A 26263-nucleotide genomic window follows, 5' to 3' on the forward strand; every position below is an offset into this window, starting at 1 on the left:
AGACCCTTGTTACGTCAGGAATTGATATATATTGAGGTTAAATTACTACACATTTTTGATGAATTCACTTGCTTTGCTTTTTTCTGCTGTTGAACAGCACAGAAGGTCAGTAAGTTAGATGGGCTTTTGTAGAATAACTCTTAACATTATTACCGGCTAATGCACTTTTAGGCACAACTTGTTTATTTCATTAATATTCTAGACAAGTTATGATAATTGAGTTGCTCCTTCGCTGACGCAGGCATTGACTTTAAGAATATTTTAACTGTATGACTCCTCATTTTGACATTGACCTGTGCTGATCACAATCCAACACAATGGCCACATTTTGGAGGCTGAGCAAAGCAAACATGAGAGTGAGGCCATTCAGAAGGCTTTTTCTTACATTTTCAAGCCGTTTTGTCTCACATTAGAAAATAACTCAAACTGATAGATTTTTCTTTGTATTCAGCACAATTCCTACACAGCATGTAACACTGGGAATGCTTTTTCTTCCCAATGGGCATGACTCACTAGATTGATTTGTTGCTGACGACTGAGTTGAGTTGGTGTGTTGCTGGCGGGATGAATAATGTTGTTGCAGCGAATCTCTGTTTTTCAAACCTTGTTTAGTTTACAATTTTAATGAGAATTTCAGAATTAATTCATTACTTTAAATGGTTGGTTTTGGGTGTGAAAAGGCAAGAAGTGGCTCAAAGCTTTCGAAATAAGTAGAGCAGATAAGACGAGACGTGGCAGCAGAGTAAATGTAACTGGCACAAAGAAACTTCACAGGATTAAGTGGGTTTAAATTGGGCCAAATATTCGACTGCATGTGTCCAGATTCTCACGTGTCCAGGCAGGCGTCTCTCTGTCTTGGAGAGAAAGGGAAAGTGATTTGAAATAATGCTGCGCAGATGGAGGTAGAGGGTCAGGAGGTTTGATTGTGAAGGGCCAGAGCAGGATGCCAGTAGAGAAGATAAATGCAGCCGCTTCACACTCCAGCAATCTTGGACTCTCGTTTGATGTCAGGAACTGAACCTGCAGACTGGAGTTGCATGTGCATTTGCACGTCTCACTCGGGTACAAAAAACAGTGCCAGTGTGGTAGAAGTGCTGAGCACACAGTACGTTTTGCTTCCTTTCAACATTCAGCTTCTATCCAACTTACAAATGAGGATATAACATCACAGCTAACATCAAAGCTAACAATAAACTACATAGAGGGAAACCACTAGTCAGACTCTGTCAGAGGTGATAGTGTAGAGATAGAGTTAGAGTTAAAATAAATAACCACGATACTATACCGGACAAAGTATCACGGTTCCAGGTATTATCGCGATACTGTGGCCTTTTTTATTATTGTTATTTTTCATGAACTGCAATGTATTTGTACAACTTATAGATACGTATTAATTACGTATGGCCTGATGAAACCTTTCTTTTTACCTATGCAAGTGCACCTGTGAGGCATTTCATTCTCTCGGGATCCCCAGATTAAAAAGACAAAGGGTAAACAGTTGTTTGTCAAATAAAACTACACTTCCCCTGGTCCGCTGTGATGCTCGTGCACCAAAATGAAGTGAAGAGCATTTCCAATGGTAAACTTCTGAATTCCATTCTCCCATTTTTTCTCCATCCAGGACAAAGAGGAACAGTGGATGACCAAGCTGGTTCCAGGAGCCAATGATTTTGCACTGCTGCAGCCGCTGCAGTGGAACACGAGATACGAAGTGGAAATCACAGCACGCAACGTCAAGGGGCTGTCAGAGCCCACTTTCTATCAGTTCTTCATGCCACAGAAACCTGACATTACAGGTAAAACCCTGAGAAAAGAACATTTTTGAGTGCAATTCGACTTTTTAAAAGATCCGTTATCCCTTAAGTTGCTATTGAATGCCTTTAGAACATTTGCATTTCTGAAGGTATTGTGTTATTCTTGCTGCTGGAGGAAGAGATAGCATTGGTGATTAAAAAGAAAACACAAAGCAAGTCTCGAAACGCAGCAGGCCTTGTCTCCGCACAACAGATTTCTCCATGTATGATTGTTGAATGTGGATTAAATCCCACAAAAAAAGCACTTTGCTTTGAAGTAGTTCTACGTTAAAAAGCTCCTCCAGAACGTCACTGTAGCTGCATTTAAAGCCTCTGAGAAACGATGCAACATCTGCGTTTGGATCTGCGCTTGTCTGAAGCAGTTGGAAAAGCTGACAAACAAACTCACATCACAGATTTTAATTTTTTTGTTCTTTGACTAAAAAATGCCTCACTGAGATGAAAATAGCAATAGCACAACTTTACAGGTTACAGATGTGCGTACATTAGACAGGTTGCATTAAGTTCGGATGATTAATTCATTCATTTTGCATACCCGCTTCATCCTGTTCAGGGTCAGGCCGGAGCCCGTGTCAGCGGCCATAGGGTCCCGCCTGTCCATCACAGAGCCAACACAGAGACAAACAACCACGCACACTCACTTTCATGGTCAATTTAAACTCACAAAGTAAGCTAACCTAACCTACATTTTCTTGCTTTTGGTAAAGGCTCCTTTATGCGCACCTTTTACACGTTTAACCTGCGTAAACCGTCAAATGATCATATCTTTAAGGGGCTTCGTCGGTGTTACAGTAATGCAGTGGTAGTTTTTCATTTTTACTCTTATTTTGTGCCAATTTTCCAACGAGCACAAAAATGTAGGATCGACAAAACCCCGGCTCAAGTTGTAGCTCAGAGCATAACCTGCTTAATCACCATTGTCACAATAATAGGTAACATCTGTCATGGTGCTATTTTTCAGGCAAAAATGTCCTGGCCTTAAAGATTTAAGAGTTGATGACTTTTTTGATAACATTTGATATCTTTTTTACTGTTGGTGAAACATAATGGGTCACTATAAGGTCACATTGTGTTCGGATAAGCACTATTATTTGATTTTTGAGGTGAAACAATATTATTTTATGTCCAAATTACATTTTGCTGAAATTCAATTATTACCTCATCTTTTTGATGGGGTCATCTTACGTTTTTACCACCAGAAGGCTCTGCTGTTAAGGTGATTTGAATGTCGAGATTAAACTTTGACGCCCTTTCTGGTAAACAGCACAAAGAGAGCCAGCAAACTACGCGTTGAAAGCGCCCTCAGGCTGAGGTTTTCTTCTGTAGAAGGCCATGTTTATCTCCGTCAGCACAGACAGACCGCGCCATTTGAAAGATCAACATGCACACAATGACACAAGACATTGCACAAACATAGAAATCTTGTTCAACTCTCAGTCTGGCTTGCTGTTATACCAAGGTCATGTGGTTCTGCTGCATGCTTGTGTGTGCTTTTGTCACCTACTTTATGCTGTGCCGCTTCTTTCAGGTGTCTCATGTGTAATAATACAGGGGGAAAAAACCTTAATTTGCAAGGATCTCAACTGCTCTATCATTGTGAAGAATCTTATTTCGACTGACAAGAAAAATGATGGCTCTGATGGTACGGCAGAGTGAAACAAAGAGGATACGGACACACTTATTATTGAGATGAAAACCTTCTTCTTTCAGTGCTGTCATCCAGCGCTCAATGCAGACCTCACGTTCACACTTGGTTAAAAAAAAAAAAAAGAAAGAGACAAGGGTCTGTTTCAGTGTTGCTTTGCTTTCTCATCTAAGCCTTTTACTACATCCATTTGTGCTGTTTCAGATCGAGCAAGTGTTTGCCTCGTAGCTAAATGGGCTTTAAGTGTGTGGGTTGCTTTTAAAACAGAAAACAAGGCCGGCGAAATGGCAAGCTCAAGGCGGGTGACTTTGATTGGCTGTCCTCTCTTGTTATCCAGCAGCGGTGAATTGTGGGAAAAAGCCCAGGAGAGTGCAGCAAATCAGGGAGAAAGCGCTTTTTCCCCTAATATGTTTGTGCGAAAAAGTAACTCTGAAGAGCCTTCCAGCTTAGAGAGCATTACAGGAGGATAGAGAAGGTGGCGAGCTTTCTCACAATGCAGGAGACATGCAGCCGGATTTTCAGAATCTGCTCAGACTTTGCCCATCAGCTCTTTCATGCACACATTCAGTCATCCAGTAGGAAAGATTTCAGTGACCCAGTTTAGCCAATACTAGCCTCATACCAACTTACAGTTTAGTAATCACAGCGTTTCTTTTAGAAAAGGCATCTCTGTTGAGATTTTTCTTCTACACTAAATCAAATTTCACATAAAAGAAGTCCGCTCAGAATTTAACAATATTAAACGTGAAATATCTGTCAGTCCCAGTTACAGACTCTTGGATCCTCTGCCTTGCTTTTCTCCCTCTCTCACACTGAATAGACACCCTGGATGCACAGTTAATGAAAGAACCATCCGCTTGTTGTTTTTTTTTCCCCTTTTCATTTTTTCACCTGCGACAGAAAATATGTTCAGTCCACATATAGGTGCCTTCATCTCTCACCAACCAATTTTCTCTCTCCAATTCTCTCTCTATGTATTATGCATTTGCAGTGTATTGAATTGGTTCTTTTACTTTCTTTCTGGATTTTTTTTTACTCCCTCTTCTTCCTTGCTCCATCCTATTTTAGTTTGCAACAGGCTGCATAACCTTCTTCCCTTACTGCTCGCCGAGTATCCTTCAAGAAGAAATTGTTGAGGTTTTGACCTTTGTTCCTTTGAATTGATTTTTCTTCAGTTTTTTTTCGAATCAAATCTGTATTTTTACCTCTTTAAGTCACTTCAATCTCTCTGCCCACCACAATTAAAACACTGTCTATAATCTCTACAGCCCTACTTAACCTTGTTAGCCTGCTAGCTAAGATGTTATATTATGATACCATAATTATTTTGCCTTTTAAATGAATATGTAACTTGACAGAAGTAGGGTTGGGGGAGTAACATGTAACATTTTACACGCTGTCATAGTAAATCAATGTCAACATTACTGATGTGATTTAAGAGGTTACCTTAAATTCTGTAATATCTTTAGGAAAATAAGTTGTTGTAGCCATGTAAACTAGACCGTTAGCAAGCTAAGCTAACATTAATTTTACAAACTAGGTAACATTAGCTTAGCTGTGGATCTGTTAATATTCGCTTTTGGTGCTAAAATTATGACTGATTAATCAAGTGATTGGATGACCAGCGTAATATATGGAAAGAGCGCCGTGTACATCAGTGACTTTGAAGGGTGTTCTTGCCAGTCATTGTTCTTGGCTGACATAAGCTGAACAGGACGTCGGGAGTGCCTTTTATCCACATGGTACAATAAAACAGCACTATAAGCTCGTTGTACTTATCTGCAATAAGGCATCCTATTTTATCTGATACATGTTTTAGAATCCTAGCTAAATTAGCATAAAATGAAAATATTAATTGATTTACTTTTTCACCAGCTTTTCAGTGATTTGCAGGGAGCAGGTAAGAATAAAAACTACAACCACCAATCGACTTCATACAGACTGTTGGACTGTTGAAATGGATTAGAATAGGAGGTATTTGTATTCAGCCAACACTCAGTGTCAGGAAGTGCAGAAAATAATGTCTGAGTTTGTCTGAATTCTGCAGCCAGACACAGTGTGATGCTGCTTGTGTTGAGCTGTGTTGTGGCTGCTGTATTTCGTTCTTGGCTCACTCCTTATGCTCCTTCCAGTCACACGCTGTTAAAAAAAGAAAGCTTTGATTGAATCAGGAGTCATAGATTTAGTTGATAATGATCTCATCAAAGCACTTGAGGAAATAATGTTCACAGACTTGTCCCCTTTCCTGCAAGCCTGTGAGTGAAATTTCTTCCTGGAAGTGGTGCCAGCAAATCAAAACACTTTTATAGCTGCCCATTACATTAATCAAGCCCCTCGTCAATTTTCAGATTGAAAGTCGTAATTTTTAAGGCAGTGTAATGAAAAAACAACGGCTCTTTTGTTTAGTCATTTACCGCATGAAAATGCTAATCGCCCACTGCCACGGCTAGCTGTGGTCAACACTTTTTGTTCCTAATATCATGATATAGAATAAGTTTGAAAAATCTTCCAAATGCCCTGCTGAGTATTTGACCTGCACTGGTAGACAGTGTGACAAGCCTCGAAGCAAAGCAGTTAGTAAAAAACCAGCTGAAGTACCACTGCTGCTCTGAAACCCACGCACCAGAATAAAAAATGCATGTTGTGCCTAAATGATTCGCCTGAACACATTCTCAGATTAATATTGACTGTAAATGAGAAGATTATCCAGAGGGATTCAACCAAATAAGACCATAGAGATTTAACTGTGAGCAACGCAGTAATTCAAGACCGACCTTTGTTTGCTTTGTGTAAAATACACCACAGTCCACAGAGGATGTAAAGAGGACCAATAAGATATAAGATCCCTGCTGATGTTCTCTCACTTATTTATTCATTGAACACAGATAATCCCAATGAAATCAAAAGATTGGGTTTCCGAAGGAGCACATTTAGCAATGTCAAAATATTATTGTCGTGCTGAGAAGCAGAGAGCAGGAAGAATTGCTCAAAGACGAGCTTGATATGCTACTGAGTATTTTAGCCACACTGAGCGGCGGTAATACAGGTGATAAAAGTCCATTTACACCTTTGATGCATTCTGTAACTGGAAAACTTATCAGTGCAACGTATAGATACGCGACAATCTCATTTGGTGGCTGGTGCTGAGATCGAATCTCAGCCAGGTGGGAATGCAGTCTGTGCAGTGTGATCACATTCTGATGAATAAACATCACAAGTTGAGATGTCACCCCTCCTGAGTCCACCTGCTCCCCCGAGGCCTGGGTAAAGCTGCAGGTATTATCCAGAATATTTACCTTGCAAGGCAGCTTGATTCTCATGAGATCACAGTCGAGAAGGAATCCATCTTAGCAGATGGCAGGGGGGCTTAATAGTTTGGACCAATCGGCTTCCTGTACAGGCGACAGTCAACTACAGCTCCTTGAATTGACTGTAGAAGACTCAGTTATTCCATTCTGGGGAACATTTCTTTATTGAAAAGGTTGCAAAGAATGGCACTGAAGGCTTTTTTGCGGTTAAGTAGATGTTTCTGCTCTAGTATCAACCAGCTGTTGAAAGAGCTTGATGTACCAGCCGGGTCTGTCGGAAAAGCTTTGTTGATCTGTTCAGTTTAGATCTGTATGTGATAGAATGTAATATCCAGATGATTCATCGAGTCACCCGGGGAGAACAACTCTGTGATGGTTTCATAGAACATACCTTAAGTACATTTGGACACGAACAAACTTTAACCAGAAGAACTCAAATCTCACCAAGAACTTTCAGGCTGGTTTTTACAGTCATTTTCACAACTCTGAGCTTCATCTTCCAATCTTAATCTGTTCCATGGAGAATGTCTGAATGACAGACCGAAGTGCATTCAATTCAGGCATCTTGTTCAGCACAGAGACAGGAGAACCATTTCTGACATCTTGTGGTCTGGTTGGAGATGGCCACCATCTCAAGCACTGTCCACTTGCTGAAATGGGGTGTATAACCTGTTCACAGAAAGGAAATTCTGTGTTACAAAAAGCCACACCAATATTTATTCCTGTTTTTGGGTTTCGACTATCTCAAAATGTGTCTCCTCCTCATGTCACTTTGCTTTTAAAGAGGTTGATTCATGCACTTTTGCCTGTTTTTGATGAGTATCAGCAAGTGTGTCTCCTCAAACTTCTCACAGAGCGATATATGTGACTGCTTATTACTCAAGTTTCTTCTTTTGCAGCTTTTCCTTTCCCTCTTTTTCATCTCTCCTCAGTACTCGTGTTCTACATGCCATTTATGGCAGTAAAATGGCAGTTGCACATAAAGATATAAGATTAAGTAAAGTTGGACGATACTACTAGAACCATTGTTTTTAATAATATAATTCATTCTTTCTCATAGATCTCTGTGATTGCTGAAGAACAAATACTCCATTTACAAGTGAAGAGGCAAAACACTCACAAATAAATCAAGCTAACACCTTTTGAATTTGTAATCTCTGCTGTCATCAGCTCTATAATTACATTATGAACCAATCACAAAGAACAAGAAGTAAGTGGTTAGATATGACAGCATGCCATACCTACATGTCAGAAATACTATTAAAACACAGTGTGGGGTCTTGTAGGACCGTGTTTTTTGAATTTCTTCATTCCTTCCCACAGCTGATGTCGTGTATCGTGAACTCTCTGCATGCATTTGAATCTTTCTGAAGTGTTCAAACTTGAACTTGAACTTAAACCACAAAGATCAAGGTGGAAATGCTTGAATTGCTCTTTAAACAAGCTGTAACCCCAGACTATTACTGGAAAGTGGACTCTTTGAAGCCTTTGGAGGCTTATTATTAAGGATGCCATATTCTTCTAAAGTTGAGAGTAATTTCCCGTAGTTTTTCCATTACCTCTTTGCTGGCCCTTGAGTGCACTCAAGTCCCATCAGGGATCATCTGCTTCTTCAGAGAAATGTGACAAAAAAGAGGAGCTCGTACCCCCCTTTCAAACTTGCAAGAGTTTAATTATTGAGTTTTCTGTGAGTCTCCCCATCACATTGACTCCTCATCACATCCTGAAGTGAGCGCCGGGGATGAAACCTCACACCCATCCAAAAACGATCATGCCCGTTCCTGCTAACGTCACAATCAATGAACGCCTGTGTGGTCATCATTAATTGAGTCGCTCCCTCAAAGATCCAATCTGGAGACGGTCAATCACCGGTCAAGCCTAATGAGTTTGTATAGTCAAAGATGTATATGAATGGCTTCAGGTGCCACCCATGCAGTTGGATTTCTAGCCATTGACTAATGCTGCTAATGGGCCTATATTTCAACAAGTAATCAGAAGACGTCAGTAAAAGGGTTAATAGAGCGGAGAAATAAGAATAAATGACTGCTGTTCATCCAGACTTAAGAAAGTTTGTGAAGGCTGCTGTCTAAAGAGCAAATTAATTACTGCCAAATGACTTTGAGCAAAACATGTTAGAGAGCTCTGCCGAGTTGCTACGAGATAAGCATAATTAGAAGGTTTAGTAATAAAAAGTTACATCCTCACACTGAGCTATAAGGAACAGGAGGAGGGGGAAACCCTCAGGGATGGAGACAGGACTGCACAGCTTGAATCTTAAACGTGGATGACAGTTTGCTGAAAATGAGAATTGAATAGTGGAATTGAATACTTATAAACAGTAAGCGTGCAACCTTACTTTGTTATCTCCAAGCAAAGTGTAGGCGGTTATTTAGTGTGTCATTTCAGCTCTTTTTCCATGGCACTTGGTTTTGGGCTGTAGATGAATGTGCGGTTTTCCCTCTTTGTCTAAAACCCTTCCACTTCCTGTTTGCTTTGCTCCCTTATGATTGTCTCGATTGCTCGGTCTCTGCATCCATGTGTTGTTTGTGTGAATACTTGCTCTCCTCTGTTTTGTACCTGTATTTGTGTTGATGGGTTTCGGCCTGTGGTCAGCTTTATAGAAATCTCATCAAAAAAACTAATAATTATCTTGGCCAGTAATTTTTTTGGAATTGCTATGTGCTTCAGTCTGTGTGTCCCTCATAAACCCTGAACAGTCTGTATATTCTGAGGGAGGCACCAAACAACAGCTATGAGAAATGCACACGGGGTAAGTAAATTCTGCCACTGTAATTCTTGCTAAATTAAGAAAGCGAACAGAAATTGTAGAGAGGAGAGCGCAATAATCATAGTAATTAATGCTCTGACATCAATTCATGTAAACATTATGAATGACAGAAGAGAAGAAAATTGCCTATGCCAGTGAAATAAGTTTGACAGCAACCTTTCCCTTTTCACTCTTCCCTTTTTTACATCAACAAAACCATCTTTCCACTCTTGAGCCTCCCACTGTGTTGCTCTGCCCATCACCGGGTTGCCGCTTTCAGCACAGTTCCTTTCATTTGCCACTGCTGGCCCAAAAGTCACGTGTGATTTGAATATGCAAAGCACAAAAGTGTCAAACTGTGAGAGTTGTTGGGATGTTTCAGCATTAAGTTGAGTGGGAACTCTGTGTTTCCCACTTTTAATTACAAATAAGAAGCCCATTTTCAGTACCAACAGCCTTGGTAAGGTTTGCCAACCTCCTTCAGTGTGTCCTGTAAAGGCCACTTATTATGTAACTATCAGGTTTGTCTTTGGTTATTCTTCTTTTATATCTAAGTAGATGTAATAGTATAAGATTTGAATAGTCAGCATAGCTTAAATTCATTATTGCGAGAGTTGAAGCAACTTCAGTGAAATTACTTTTGTCATTTATTGTTCCTGTTTCTCTCCTTCACATCAATAGCTGACGCCCACCAGAGGTTACAGTAGTATGTGATGTGCCTATAGTTTTCCTCTCATTGTCTTATTTTTTCCTTAGAATTTTGAAGGCTGCCAGCTCGGGGAGGAGAAAACAGCTCGTGGCCACACACTTTCTTGGCTGTTTCATCCGTGTTTATGAAACATAAAGTTATGCCGCTTTTCATGCTTTAATTCCTTGTTTCTGTCTCACAGGAAAGCGCAGATAATGCGGGGCATTAAATGTTGAAAACATTACGAGAGTGTTTCTTTCTCCGTTCCATTCTTTTTAAAATCTTTTCATTTCTTGTTCTACACAGTCAAAGGCAGCAAGATACCTAACAGGCAACCTTGGATTTTTATGACTCAGAAACAGACACATGTTTTCAAAGGAGTGCTGTTTCTGTCTGAAGATTCTGTTTCATTATGAGGAAATTAACTGTGAGACTATCGGGCCCAACTGCTTTTTTTTTCTATTGAAACTTTCACATATTTAATTTAATGACAGGGCTAATTGGAGCCAAACTTTAAAGACCAGAAGACAGAAATCCCTTTGTTTAGGTTGTAGCTAAAGAGTCCGATCTGCGAGCGCAACAGCAGCACCGCTGCTTTGTGGAGGACTATAAAACTGTAAGAAAAGGCACTTTAGGAACACTTTAAGCAAGATTTTGGAACGCACAAAGACAAAGCAGAAGTCACAAAAGCATTTCAAGTACATCTTCATGAATTTGTTCAAATCAGAAAACAACAGTTTAGTTTTCCGTGATGTTTTTGTCCCTCATGAAACGCTCTCGTCTTCCTCTTCTGTTATTTTCAGGGCCGCCTCACTGCTGCCATGTGCTCCACACATCATGCCAATTCTCTAACGCATGAACACTTAGAAATGATAAAGGTGCTACACCCTCCCCAGTATGTTTTATGACAGCTCAGGCTAGCCTCTAAAGCTGAAGATAAATCCAATCAAATGGCTTTCAAAATAGCTACAAGTAAACAACCTTGTAACATATCAATCTGAGCTCAGACTGTCGAGCTGCTGCAAAGCACTTTAGAGTAATGCTCCTTATCCGATGAAAGTTTGATGTTTATGGATTTGAGGAGTTTCTGCTGACAAACCGAAACGTAACAATTTATAATAAAATCTTTATCTGGACACTTCTTAGTACTCAAATAATAATAAAGAAAAACGTCTGCCTGTTTTTCAGTTTAAAAGCACTTTTCTGCTTTTATGTGGGAAGCTTTAATGGATCAGACAGTTTAGTGGTTGGCATTATTGTCCATTTATAGAAAAAAGGCTTTGTGTTTTTCAAGAAGTGTGAACACTGACGTGTAAGCTTCAAGCAGCAGCATTCCGATATTAAAAGAGTGAAGTATGTGACTCAGGGTGGATTAGTGTTCCTCTTCTTCTTTTGGAATATGGGAATGGGCTTCAGGGGAGCTGACGAGCTGTTGTTTACTGCCTCTGAATCTGTGGCTTCAGCAGCCAAACAAACTCAAATAAACTTTCAAAAGGTGGGATAGAAAACAGTAGCCTACGGCAGAGAGAAAATATTGATCCAGTCTACAAGTTTCAAATCCCACGTCTCCCTGTTTCACGAAACAGCAAAGTGTTTTAATTAGAGTTTCTTTTCACCGCACGGCTCTTTCTCTCCGTCTCTCTCTGCGCTTTGGATGGACGCCAGTGTCTGCAGTCTCAGCTCTAAGTCAAAAACAAAGTCACCGACATGAGAGTCAACCGGGTTGTGACACACACAGACGGCTTCCGCTGTGGCTCGGGAGTATCTGGGAATTCAGACGGCTTTGTTGTTCTGGCACACTGTCTTTGAGACGAAACAGCAACTCTGAGGTTGAAGTGTTGCCTCTCAGCTTTAATTTAACGGGGTTCAATACCCGCCATCTTCTTCTTCTACCCTGGGTGGATTATGGGCACCTGCACACTGTCATAATGCTTTAGTTTCTGTGGTCATTTGATGTCTTTGTAGTTCATTTGTTTTTGTTATTGATCATTTTGCATCTCTTCATGCACATGATAAATAACATTTATTGATATATAGAAATATATTTTCGCTTTATTTCATGTTTTTACTGTTTCTCTGCAATAGTTGCCTTATTTTTCACTTTGTCCTTTGATCTCCTGCAAATGTCCATTTTGTCTGTACTCAACTGTTTTGGAATTTTTCTGCCAACAACATCAAACTTGCACAAACCCCTACGGCCATCTTTTAAAGTCCAACATACAAGAGTAGAGCAGAAGACTGTTTCTTTATGCGTTGGTAAACTCTCCCGTAAAAGAAGCCCTCAACTGATTTTACACATAAAGATCAGCCTTTAAAGGCACTTGTAAAATGTGTCCTCTGACCTCTGCTGCACAGATTTAGACTTGTTTCATTTTTTCTCCCATGCAAATGAGTTTCTACTGGAGAGCTGTGGGAAGTCTTGAAGTGTTTACGCTGGTTACCTCGAGGGTATTTGCTTTCAACCAAGGATTTTGTCCGATGATGTCCAAAATACCACCTCCTTGTTTGTTGAAGGGTCAGATACTTGATTAACCTTTTACTTGTATGTGCAACATAAAGTAGCACAGGTGGAAGAATGGAGTAAAGGTTGCCTGGGTCTGCCACTTTGTCTCATCAGTCTGACCAAACTTCTGGAAGCATTCAGTCTTTTTTTCCTCAGGTTTCTGTTTTTTTTACAAGTAGCTGCCAGACTCCACCACTCCTGAGTTGTTACTCTGTCATATTAATGTCTTATCCCTTTTTAACTCACAGGCTGGTGTTGCTAAGCAGGAGAGCACATTCACTCTCCTGTCACTGATTACTCCTGGCGAGGTCTGACCTCCAGCTGTCAGCACTGATCCTACAGAGGAAGTTCAGTTTGCTCAACCCCAGGATCACTTAAAGCCACAACTCCATTCAGCCATACCTACAGGGAACCTTACTTTACTGCACTACCTCCATTTTCTCATTAATTCAATCGAGGACAGGCACTGCTGCTGCTACCTGACTGAGCTGAGAGCCTGGTGTGTTCTACTGACCACTCTGAGGAAAAAGTGTATTATTCAAGTTTTGAGCTGAAAATTCAGAATTTCTTTCCTGTTTGAATTGGTTATGTGCTGCTAGCTAGAAAAGTAAAAGGCGCCTGGAGGACTTGGGGTGAAATATCAGTATGATAATGCTGCCGTTTGTGGCTCACCAGAGCTGGAAAGCGTACACCATGATTTCCTGTACCTGAAGAAGCTGAGATGCTGACAGTTGGTACATGATGCAGAAAGTAGATGCAAGCCCTGAGGCAAATACAGCAGAGGAAACGTGTTCTGTTCTGTAGTTTAAGCCTGTGAAACACTGTGGGTGCAGCTTTTTTTTCGAAGGTCATAGTATTTTTAAACGGAGGTCAAAAATAACCACAGAGATTTTTCCTTAACTTATTCAAGTCTTTGAAACTTTTATCCCAAATAGGAGAAACTTCATACGTCCGGAATTGATTTTGTTTAGGAGATTTGGTTGATTTGTGCTAATAATCGAGATTATTCCAGCCTCAACTAAACATTGTGGATTAGTGGATTGTACTCCACAAGAATTCATTGACCTTGGTGTGATTCCTTTTGGAGTAAACACACTCTACATCTTGCCTGTTTTTACACTTGCACTACAGTTACAACCATCCATAAAATGGGGGTTTGAGACCTTCCGCCTCCGCACCGCAGGCTCCCGACCTGAGGACTCGTCCCTCAGCAAGAGAAGGAATCCCTGCACTGCTGCTCTTCACCTCACCTTGAACTCTTCTCTTGTAGCTTCCAGAAGAACAAACTCAAATTGCTAACAAGTGTTTTGTCCCTCTGTGTCTTGTGTTTGTGCGTGTGTTTCACCGCCTTAGCAGAATCCCTGTTCAGCGGCCTGGGGCTCGGTGCGGTGGTGGGCCTCGGCCTTGGAGCGCTGCTGCTGCTCCTCGTGCTTGTGGACGTCAGCTGCTTCTTCCTGCGTCACTGCGGGCTGCTGATGTGCATCACGCGCACGCTCTGCAGCAAGAAAACAGCCACCAGTGGCAAGGGCAAAGAAATAGAGGAGGGCAAGGCTGCATACCTGTAAGTAGTTTCTTCCTTTTATATTTCTTCAGGAGCTAAAGCTCCTCGCATCACCAGCAAGTCACCGGGTTCTTCATGCTTGTAGAGGGAACATCTGCTGTGGGTGTATCTTATTAATTGTAGGTTGCAGCGGGTCACTTTTCTGCTTCCCGCTGTATGAATTTGTGCTGCAGTACACTGAAAGACCTGAATGGAAGAATACAGATCCATACAAAGACTTACACATACTTCTCTTTGAAAATGTTAAATGACCATCTTTATACGGGAGAACAATTCTCAAGATCCTTTGTAAATGAATTTTTTCTTTTGAAAAAGAAATTGACTTTTGGTCAAGGATTCACCTGCAGTGCAACTGTGTCATCAAGCTTCACAAACTGCTGTCACTTTGCAAGATTACAGAAATGCTGTGCAGCCTTTATTTCTCCTATACTTACTATGAATGAGAAAAGGAGACTTCTGTTTACTATTTACTGTAGGTACACCTACAACAGCCGTCCAACCACCCTTTCAACCACAGTATGTCTCCTATTATGTCTTACTCACCTACATCAGTGCCTTTCATACACTGTGCTGTGAGTCCACCTCGGTCATTTGCATGCAGTTGGTGTGTACACTCATGATATGCTTGTGTGGCAGTGCTTTTGTTATCTCGGTACGCCTAGCTTTGTGCACCTCACTGTGTCCTCTGTGTTCAGCACATGCATGCAAATAGTCTCTGAGTGACCCAGCAAAAGTCTCACTGCGTGGACCGTAGGTATAGGCGAGCACACGGTCCGCGTTCGCATCCTCTCAACAGACAGCAGGCAATCCAGAAGCCATTCCCTCTTGAACTTCACCACGCAATCGATTCGATTTTGATTTCATCCCGCTGTGTCATGCGGGGAGCAGGGCAGAGTCGGTATTTGTGAGATGGCACCCACAGAGCGGGATTCATTGGCCTGAGCAAAGCCGTTTTTGTTTTGGTGCCGTCACTGTGCCCGCCCAGTGTCTGCAATGTTCAGAGGACACAAAGGACGAGAGGAAGAGGAGAAAGGCTTTTGACTTTTGGTACAATCATGTATGTCTGTACAACAGTGTTCATTCCGGCTGAGGCGTTCAGGAGAAACAATATCAACATCGTATTCTCGAGCTGATTAGCACTACCATAAGAGCGAGGGACAAACAAGAGATAAAACCACATAGTAAAGTTCACTTTTATTAAACATTTTACATGAAACATTTTCTTTATTTCGTGTCATCTCCTAAAATGTTGTCAATGTTTTCTTTTTTTCACTGTTTTTGTGTTCTGCTCCTCGGGGCTACCGCAGCAAACCCTCAGGCAGCTTTCACTCAGATGCACTGCTTAAATGTGTCAGAACATTTTAAGTTGTAGCAACAATTAGTTAAAAGATCAGACTCGCGATTTATCAGACAGTTTGATTGGCCGATGCCTCCGCTGCCTCTTGAACATTTCAAACTATTCTCAGGGGGATGTTAAGCTGTCAGTATGTGAATAATGACACCAGGAAGAGTCAGTTTAAAAGTGATAAACAGCTTGAGATGAACTTCAAATTAGCTACTGACAGATTAGTGCAGGCTGCTTTAGGGTCACAAGAAAAGACTGCAGTTGGTGCTATTCTGGCACACCAAAGCTTTTTAAAACAAGATGTGTCAACAGGGGGTCATAGACTGTCTTCCCGGTCTGCTTTATCACCTCCATGTACTGCAGAAGCTTAGCAGGAAGCACCCGGCAGCCGAGCTGCACTCTTCGCATTGCGCTTTTATCTTAAAGTAAGAAAATGTGTGGGTGTCTGGACACGCTTGCCTTTATGGTTGCCACGGGAAAAACTGAAAGAGTCAAACACGTTCACAGTGGGCCCGATGACTTCAAAAGCTGGTCCTCGTTTCCAGTGGGTGGGGAGTTTCGGGAGAGTGCGCTGTGATGTCTGTGGGACCAGTGGACCGATGGAAAAAGACGACCTAATTCTGAGCAGGTCAACATGCGCCACACCGTCATCTCTGAGTCTGTTGCTGTGCTTCAACTCCACAAGACTGAAGCTTGGAAGTCACCATCCAAGCAGAAAACACAGAAAAGCATCCCACTTTGACATAGGGACAAGTCCAACTGCATATGATTTTGATTCTGTGCACAGTTTTTTACAGAATTGTCCCCAGGTGTTTTACTTGGTATATTCTGATGTTGATAGTCATAGTGGCAAATCCACTTTTATCCCGTCAGATCCAGGCCCAGATTTACTCTCTTTTCTGGCCCTTCGGTCGCCTCCAGGCAAGAGTCTTGTTCAGTCCTGCCTTTCATATGGAACTGTTACTTCAGAGCTGATATTCATTTACCAAGCGACCACAAGTCAGTGCTGAATAAAGATGACACTACGGCACAGTGCCAGTTTAAAAGTTTAGGTGATGCACGAGAGCTTTGTGCTGATGTCAGTGAACACTTTGCTGTCTGCTCAGACTTTAGAAGTTGGCCTTGCAGCTCTGTGACAGATTTGACTTGGAGGAGACCAGACTTTGGAATGCCCTCATGCATACCCGATGACTCGCAGCGAGAAACCTAAAACAAGATGCTAGATTGTAGTTTAGGCCCCGGAATCCCACAGCTGAAGAAAGAGGACAATTCTACAACAATGTTGAGCACAGCAGCAAAATCTGCTCTTCGTGATGCCAGTCGGTTACTTTGATTTTTGTCAGTTTATAAGCCCTTTCTGTCCACTAACAACGTCTCAAGCCTCAGAGGCAAGGCGAGAATGAAAAGGCTGTGATCCTTGCTGTCGGCATCTGGAAGTCAAACCTTCAAATGTACATGGAAACCTGAATTTAATTCATCCATTCATTTCCAATCCCTCATTTATCCTGTTCCGGGTTGCCGATTAATCACCAATTAACCGGATATGCGTGTTTTCCGCCTTTGGAGAGAACACAGAAACTCCCAAGTCCAGTGGATTCTAATAATTCAAGTTCTGGCAGGTGCTCAACACAGTGTAAATACTGTCCCACACCACAGTTCATACACTGCTCTATATGTAGCACAGTTCTCTCTAATATGTTATGTTCAAATTTACATGACAGCAGATGGTGGTTATGCAAAATGTCAATGATCAGTAAGAGTGTGAAGCCTCAATGTACTGCTCACCAGAGTGTGAAATGTTACACAGAGAGGAAAGTGTGAATGATTTTCAGGCACAGCTTAACAAATATAAATATCCCCAAGAAGATTATGTTGGACACATCCTAAAGAGTGTAAAATGAACCCAGTTTGGACATGTTATTTAAATCTTTTCAGGGAAAGTTTGCACAGAGTCCACCCCAGACTCATCCAAGCTGCTCCTGAATGTTACAGCTTTTCTGATAATTATTTCCCAGAGTTTTGTGTTATTTTATGCATTTTCTGTAGTTCCCTTTACAGGGTGCGTTCCATTGCACACAGCGGAAATGCTTTCTTGTCACGGGCAAATTAAGATTTCACACATATACATTAAGCATCAATTTTTAATTGGTCCCAGTTTTGGGATGTCGCGTTGCAGAAAATTATGCTCAAGTTACCGTGAATTCATTAAAACTGATGGATTCTAGCTCAGTCATCCCTTACGGTTTACAGCAGATGCCCCATTTTAATTACAGCCAGAACTTTTCTTTTCCTGGTCCACAGTATTGTTTTATGCTTGCAAGATGACTCTGCTTTACATCAGGCTTATAAAAGAAAGAGAGACGAGACAGTTTGTGGTATGTCGCTGACATGTAGAGGGCAGAAGCAAAAAATAAACTGGTTGTGTTGAGACGCTAAAACATGTTAAAGTGAGCACAGCTGACTTTGCGTCAGGGGAAAAGCTGTATTTATACTCCCCCTTCCTGTGAACAGCAGAAACGTCAATCAGGACAAAACCTCCATTTCTAGACTCCCTGTAAGATGCTGGATCTCAGTAATAGTAAAGTATACTCACTGGAAAATAGACCAAAAAAATAGATAAGAGAGTTGAAAGGCCTCTGGTTTTAATGCAGCACGGAGCTACCTTATTTACTTAGTGAGAAGCAGCAGAGATTGTAGTCTGCTTGTGTCCTGCTGTATACGGCCGTGTGCTTAATTAACGTCAGCAGAGGAAAATACAAGTCGCCCCGGCTGCGCGTTGGTGTCACCAAGAGGCTTATAAATAACAAATATACGTGTGCATACCCGCTCTGATATCTCGCCAGCCCTGCCGTGAGGTGCACGCAGCTTCTAGCTCGAGCAGAACATTCAAAGGCTTGTCAAGACCCAGTAGCATTTCCCTTTGCTTTGCTTTGCTAAACATTGCTCCACAGTAAATGTAACTTCTGAGAGTGTGTGTACACAGAGGCATAGTAAACCGGAGGAGGTGTTTGTGCAGCATGATGAGTGTTGCAGAGGTCAAAACAGAAACTAGTCTACTGACATATATATACTCGCCAGCACAGAAAGGTTTAATCTTTATTACAGGGGTGGAATAAATGTCCTGCATGGTCGCGTTCTTTGAGGTGCTGCACCTCCTGCCGCCTGTAGGGGCGCTAGTTCAGAGGATGCCCCGATGCTGCAGCATCTGAGTCTATAAACAAAAATATAAGGTTGTGTATCTATGTATTGGAGGATTTGTTTAAAGATTGGTGGGAAAAAAATATTGATACCATAAATATTTAGTGGATTGCGAAATAAAACACTAGCCTTGGCTGATACTTTATTCCAGAGTCGATTTCTTGTTTTTCACATATTCTGACAAACAGAATTCTTTCGGATTTGTTTTAGTTGATGTTTGCTGCTTTTGTTTCTCTTTCAAACTGCAATAAAGTCAGTTATTTTTTACATATAATCCCCATTTTTTTCTAAACTATCTGACCATTATACAATTGAATATTTTATCATTTTGCTTTTAACGATTTAAAAAAGTATCTTTTAGTTCATTGTGATCATCAAACTTTCTCGCCAAGAGGAACAAATTCACGTGGAAATGCAGAGTCACACTCGAAGGCGGCGGCCGGTTCAATGATTTTGCTGGAATTAAATCTCACCACTTGGCAGCCATCTTAGAGATGATTCCTGGCAGTGAGTGTAGTTTTTGCAGGGTGGTAAAAGCATGACCCCCACTTCTCTGCATCTGATTGGCTAACCCTGACACTCTTACCCATTCCAACAATCTTATTAAACACTAATCATTCTCAGTTTGCTCTTCTCCCTGGTCAATATTTTCAGGCAACAAGACCAGACCCCTGCTGATAGAAAGAGCTTTCTATTAACCCAAGGAACGGACCTTTGAGCCCAGTTTTGAGGAAGCTATCAACCGCATAGGTCTCACATCAAATCTTTGCCTAAAGATGTCTGAATGCTTTTTACTTGGACTGCAGTCCTTTTTTTAGTCCTTGAATAATCGGATTACATTAAACATGACACTTGAAAATGCACTGTCACCACACAAAGCTTCATCACTAAGTAATCAGGTCAATTTTTTTACACTTTGAAGACACTAACACAGGAGAAAATGTGGACTTGAGTGCATTTGTTGAGTTAAACCATCACATGCTGTAGCTCCCACAGCTTGAGAGGGCATTTGTTTGCAGATCACTGACATATTAATAACTTCAGCCTCTCATTTAATCTCCATTATGTCCACTTTTTGATGGCGAGCTCTTGATTCGTCTGTTCAGCAAATGCGTTCGTGCTTCTTTTGATTTCTCGTCCACGCTTAATAAAGAGGAAACAGCAAGCGGCAGCACCGTCCCATAAGTTGAGAAAACCTCCCCATCTGAACATGAGTCCAATCTGAGTTTGCATGAAGCTAATGAGACATGAAATTGGCTTTACTGCAAGCAACTAAAGGGGAAACCCCCCTCTAGCCACTTGCAAGACTCGGGCTTATTAGGGTACAGTATCACACAGGGCTACTGTTTTACATTCATGATCTGGCTCGCTGAAAAACTCACTTTGATTTTTGTCAGCGTCTAACACAGCCGTTTATGGATGATTCTGTGCTGATAGAATTTACAATTTGCTATTTGTACGAGTAAAAAAAGCATCCAATAATGCAGTTATTAAGCTCTCTGATTTCTGACCCAGTCAACAACGCCAGTTGTAGCTTCATATTTAGCCTGATGTCATCTGATTCTTAGTGTGTGAGTGAGCATATTTGTTCAAATGTTTATTTCATTAAAAGTTTGAGTCATATCGAACAGATTTTTGATTATTCCAGTTATGACTGCATTAAAACAACACTATTTAATATCCACACAGTTATTCACTGCTTTGTCTTTGGTGGTTGCTCTCAGACAGAGCACGAAAAAATCTAATTTTATTTATAGCGAGAGAGAGAAAAGGGATAGAGCGTAGCTTTCGGTCAAAAGCATCAGAGGGTGGATTTGTTTCTGAGGCAAGGTGACAGACAAGTCCTGAATGATTAACTCGAACTGAGGAAAAATAAGTAGCGGCTCGACCCTGAGAACTCAGCAAATGAGTCGCTATCAGCTAAAGTGTGTCGAACCTGAGTTGTAGGTGTCCTGACAGAGCATTTTAAAGCATATTGACAAGGAACTAGCCTACATCTGCTCTCTGCATGCAGCTTTTTTTCTGTGTTTATTTCTCAGGGTTTTTTGGTTGTTTTAGCCTAAAATTTCAGCTCAAGGACTTCATGCTTGTGGCAGAAAGTGTTCAAAGCACTCATGTCCTTGTATGATTGATGGTTTTACAATGCATGTAGCCGGGTTTGTTGGTTTTAGTGTTTTAGCAGCCACAGGCATTAATTTGACACATATACAAACTCTCACCTGCAGATGGACAAATGCGGGCAAAATATTACAGTGTAAATCTGAAAGAGAGTGCAGATAAACAATGGAGCGTGTGAAATGGCTCTAAAAACAAAGGTATTTGAAGCTTGTTTGAAATGGGCACCTCCTTACTGTGGACTTGTGGTTTAGAATATGAATGAAGGTGATTATAATATAATACATTACAAATTGCCACTGTTAAAATAATCTATATATGCATTATTAATTCTGGCCTACTCCCATGAATTATCTTCACTTGAATACATCAGCCAAACACAGAATAAAGCTCTCGTACATAATGTTACTTGAAGCACAGGGTGATTAGATTTCCTTCTTTTGCTCACATTAACATAAAGATAAAGCTGTGATGTCCTTCTGCCAAATTACTCCAAACAAGACTCAAAGGGACAAAGGCAAACAGGCCCACCTCAGAGGCATTTAGCCAATCAAACAGCCCTCGCTGAATGACACGTGCGTGTGCATTTGATTTGTTCTTTTTTCCTCCTCTAAATGAATCAGAATAAAAAGGAAACGGGTGTTTGGGTACCTCTGGGGTAACGTTCGGTCGACCAGGTGGAAAAGTGACTGCACAAATCAGTCAGAAGAGACCACAATATTAAAAAAAAAAACACGACTACTGTCATTTGCTTTCTGTATCATATTTTAAGAAATCTGGATTTTCAATGCAATATTAAAAAGGGTTTTAGGTGTTTGGATCGAGCTAAAGTACAGTATTTTAAGCAAAAATCAGTATTCTTGATTGAGGCTCACCCCCAATTAACAGATGGAGACAAACTCCAGTAAAAGGCCCGTCGAGTCATTGTTTGGTTATCTCCACCCTCTCATCACCTCATCTCCATCTTCATCAGACTTCCAGAGAACACAGGCCGACAAACCGAACCGGCGTCCAACCTTTCACACCAAACAGAGACTACAATGTGAGCAATCTTCTCTGTCTCCATTTTGTGCCCCCCTGTCGAGGATTTTACATCCTTGCAGCCTTTTCTCTTCAATTAAATTTAGCTTTATTAATCCCAGTGGAAGCAGCTCATTATGCACCCAAAATCTAAAATGTGATTATTGCTGGGGCTTTAGAGCATGAAAGTACACACTTTGTGGAGGAAACCACACTCTTTTATGACTTTACTTATCATTTACTGTGTGTGCTTCATAAAAGCCATAAAAACATCATTGTATCTCAGTATTTTTTACTGTACTTTTGGTTCTTTTTAGTAATTATTTGTCTGGGAAGAGCATGTGCAGATCTCACCGTCTCCATACGTTCTGTCTCTCCTCTCCCGCAGGAAACTACCACTGAAGGAAGAAAATGGCAAAGAGTCTCTCAAGCCGGATACGATTGAAATCAAAGTGCACGGCGACAACAGCCTCCACATAAAGCCAGACGACAGCAAAGCGTAAAAAAAAGAGCCGGTCCCCTCTCCACCAAAAGAACATTCGGATCACGAGACCAAAACCCAGAAAAACTACAACACTGGTTAATAGTGGAGTAAAATACTATATCTGTTTATAACAATGCCCCAGGGAAAGGCATGTGTAAATACAAATAATAGAGAGAAAATAGACAGAAAGAAAGGGTCAACCTTTTAGATGCCCGGAGTGGTTAACGCGTCAGGTTCTCACAAAACACGGAATCAGTGAAAGGCTCTCGTTGGTTGATGATTGTATATTATTTTTTGCCTTTATTTGTCTCACTTTGTCTGTTCCTAAGTGTGATTTCTCTGATTATGCTTTTTGGTTTCTTTTACACCCCACATGAGATTTTCACAGTTCAGTGAGGTTTCTGTCCCCTCCCCGCGGCTTTTTTTATGTGGAAAAACACGATCACAAGCGGATTGAATGGGCACTATGATGATTCAAGCCTGTTTCCATGCCCGAACGTTGCACCGCAACAGCAACATTTCACGCCTTTCACGAGCCGAGTTGGGATTTAGCTTATCAGAGGCACATCATCTGAGGCTGAGATGGCTCATAGGGGTTAAAAAAATACACTTGATGAATATGAGCTTGAAAGCAGGCTTGAGAAACATCGAATTATTGAAAATTAAAGTGAAAAGAATAAGCATTGTTGCAACCTGCACAGCGTACATCGGAATCCTACTTACTCATCAACTTCTAAATCTCCCAACAGTTTGTGCACACGTTTTATTCATCGCTTCTCACACTGCATACAGCTGCCAGAGGTTAACTGCACCGCATGTCAGTCCACTCTTTGGTGCACGTGTAGCGCAGAGATTCCAATCGTGTCGAAAGGCGTCGATGCTGAAATCGTCGAAGGTGATCGTTTGCCGGCGCCTCTCTCAGCACAGCAACACCTGCGTGACTCTTCGTTCAGTCTCAAATCTGCCTCAGATGTTTTTTTTCTTTTGCTTTTTTCCCCACAAACTGTTTCTGTTTCTTGGTCTGATCCCTTATTCTCTCTGATGTTGTTGTGTTGTACATAGGTGAAAAAAAAAAGAATATTTTACAGAGCTTTTATGTAAATATACTCGAAAGGATGTGTCCCTTTTCTTTCTTTTCCTCTTTTTCCCAAATGCAAAAGGCTTGGCTTTTTTTTCTTTTTTTCTTTTTGTGAACAGTCCTCAGATGAAAAGCTGTTTTTTTTTTCCTCTCTTCTTCTCCCTCCGTTGTGTTATGGTCCAAAGTTCAGTGATGGTGTAATATTGCTTTTCCTAGTCATTTGCTTTCCCTCTAGAAAACCCACGCCCTAAGGCTATTTCACGGCAGTAATTACGGCATTAATGTGCCTTCTTTCTTTCTTTCTTTCTTTCTTTTTCTTCTCTCTCCTCCCCTCTTGTGGCCCAGTGCTGCTGCAGCAGTGTTCTCCATCAAATTCGATCGCAACTTAGCTGCTTTTTTTGTTGTTGTTGTCCACCGGAGAATGTGTCAGAGGAGTGACCCTTTATTGTGACGCTGTGAATTCTGGGGATCGTAGTGTTTGGATCGTGGGTTGTAGTCGGCGACACTGGATGGAAACGGCTGTGTGTAACTACTTTGTAAAAGTCGATGTCAGGTCGGTGCTGTTACTTGAGTAGAAAGTGAAGTGATGGGCTGCAGAAATCTGGTTTTAGTGGCGTGTAATGCATCATCAGTGTGTGTGTGTGTGTGTGCGTGTGCATACATACATGCATGGGTGAGTGAATCCACTTCAGGTTGCATGTATGTCTGTTGAATGTATCTACACGTACTGTAAGTCATCTGTGTGTATGTTTGCAAGTGTGTGTGTGTGTGTGTCACAATCATATCCTAAATCAAAGAGTTAAGAAACAGATATGTTGCCATTCCGGCGTTTATTTAGTCAGATTTTTGTTTAATTTTGTACATTGGATCAAAGTATATGTGCGGTTTCTTATTGGTGATGACCACACGCCATGTGTGAATGCTGCCAGTGTTCGAGAGCTCTCCCGCTGAGATTCGGGGTGCGCTCTGATGAGTAAAACCTGATTATGTAGTTCTTGACAGTGATTAATCCTCCAGGCTGCAGCATTCTGTGCATGTGTCTGCGAGCCCCCGCCACCGTTCCCTGCCTCTCAGACCCCACTGGTTTTTATCTCAGACCTCGTAGAGCTAGCTTTGTTTTCTCACAGCGAGCCCTTGTACCTGCATATCTCAAGTGGATGGTCCTGCCATGAAGTGGTTCCGCTGCCTGTTACGATCACTGTAAATACGGGAGCACAGTGCCTGGAGGCTATACGATTTGTATATGTTCTTTTGTATTTGAATTGAGTCTAAAAAACCCCTTCCCTTCTCAAAACCCCTTTCTTTCCTCTCTGTCTCCTCCGCCACACCTCGGTCCTTTTTTGTGTCGGGGGTAAAACAGGTGTGTTTGAGCTCAGTGTACAGTATCTGTCCTCTTTGTCCCCATTCTCCCTGTGTCCCTTGGACTGTCCCCGCTGAGTGTGCTTTGTGCAGGAGGTGGGAACTATTGATGTCTCTCTGTACGTACCTGTGGAACACTTGTGACTCCTTTCATTTGCCGCTGTAAATAAACATGTCCTGGTAGAAGAGAGTGAGAAGTTGTCATTTATGGTTTTGTTATTGTGCTCTTACTTGCTCTCCATTACGGTTCAGATCAGTTAAGCAACCGAAAGTACAAGTAATTGGGGGCGTTGCCACTTTTCCAGAACCTGAATGAAAATCCAAACACCCCCAAATGTACACAGATGGTCGGGGAAAAGCCCAGGAACCTCTTCCATGAACTACAAACCTGTGCTGGAGCCTCAAAACTCAACCAAGTGTGTGCCGTCCAACACACAAAGCCCCTGCTCTTGCACATTTTTCCTCATACCTTCTTAAAACTGTAGAATTTGTGATTTTAAAATCCCCGAAGTGACCATTTTGTATATGTATCTAGATTCTATATGTATGTCTATATTGTCTGCACCAACTACATCAAGTCGAATTCCTTGTAAGTGCAAACCTACTTGGTGATAAACTTGATTCTGATTCTGATTTTCAGCAACAAAAGCTAAATTTGGGGATAAATACTTCAAAATCAGGTGTAATGTAACACTGACCAGCAAGGCGGGGGTAGTCATTAGGTATGGAGAGCAGGGGAACATTTCATCATAATCCATTGTGCATTACTCTGGTGCCACTGTGAGATAAAAGGAGACTTCTCCACCAAGGCACCACTTTAATAGCTTTTAATTTTTTCTCCATTGAAGTTGGCAGAGCTAATTTTTCCACAAGATAGACTTCTGTTTTCATCAAGGTCATTCCTAAACCGTCATTACTCCCGCTTCAAACAGTAACTCTGCTGCATCTAAATCTGGCTTCTATTCCTTGAGATAGTACTTCAGTGATTGAAAAAAAAAAAAAAAGAAAAATAGAAGACGGGAGCTTTGCTAAAAAAAAAAAGAGACTGAATTAAAACAATTCTAAAAAGAACAGAGGTTCCCTAACAAAACCGCCCCCCCCTTCTTTGGCGCTCATTTGAAGTCGGCAGATAACGTTTCTCAGACGGGAGCAGCGGGCTGCCTGTTGGATCCTGGCTCCAAGGGCCTCCGTTAACAAGGGGAACAAACTTCAGCTTCATCTCCCACAGGCGCTCAAAAGAAGTCTGCACGGCAAAGACTGAGTCTCATTTGGATGAAGAGACACAAGGAGGCTGCACTGGGGGGTAAGGGAGAGGGTGGCAATGAGCTGAACAATCACAGACGGAAATGAAAAGACACATGCTCTGCCACAGGTGATT

The 26263-nt window shown here is 41.4% G+C and overlaps 1 protein-coding gene across 3 annotated transcripts in view; it reads left to right on the plus strand.

Moving 5' to 3' along the window:
• LOC140311331 (neural cell adhesion molecule 2-like) overlaps positions 1–25074 on the plus strand; it is a 281107-nt gene extending 256033 nt beyond the window's left edge. The window contains exons 15-18 of one of the 3 annotated variants that reach the window (XM_072388877.1): positions 1622–1796; positions 14079–14286; positions 14763–14802; positions 22353–25074. In XM_072388877.1, coding sequence (XP_072244978.1) covers positions 1622–1796; positions 14079–14286; positions 14763–14802; positions 22353–22409 — 480 coding nt within the window. In that variant the 3' untranslated portion in view covers positions 22410–25074. The remainder of the gene's footprint in view (positions 1–1621; positions 1797–14078; positions 14287–14762; positions 14803–22352) is intronic. The other 2 variants (XM_072388747.1, XM_072388807.1) reach the window with 2 other exon arrangements.
• Positions 25075–26263: the final 1189 nt, after the last annotated feature.

Source organism: Leuresthes tenuis, unplaced genomic scaffold (genome assembly GCF_036924035.1).
Source record: "Leuresthes tenuis unplaced genomic scaffold, fLeuTen1.0.hap1 SCAF_1, whole genome shotgun sequence".
Classification (NCBI taxonomy): Eukaryota; Metazoa; Chordata; class Actinopteri; order Atheriniformes; family Atherinopsidae; genus Leuresthes; species Leuresthes tenuis.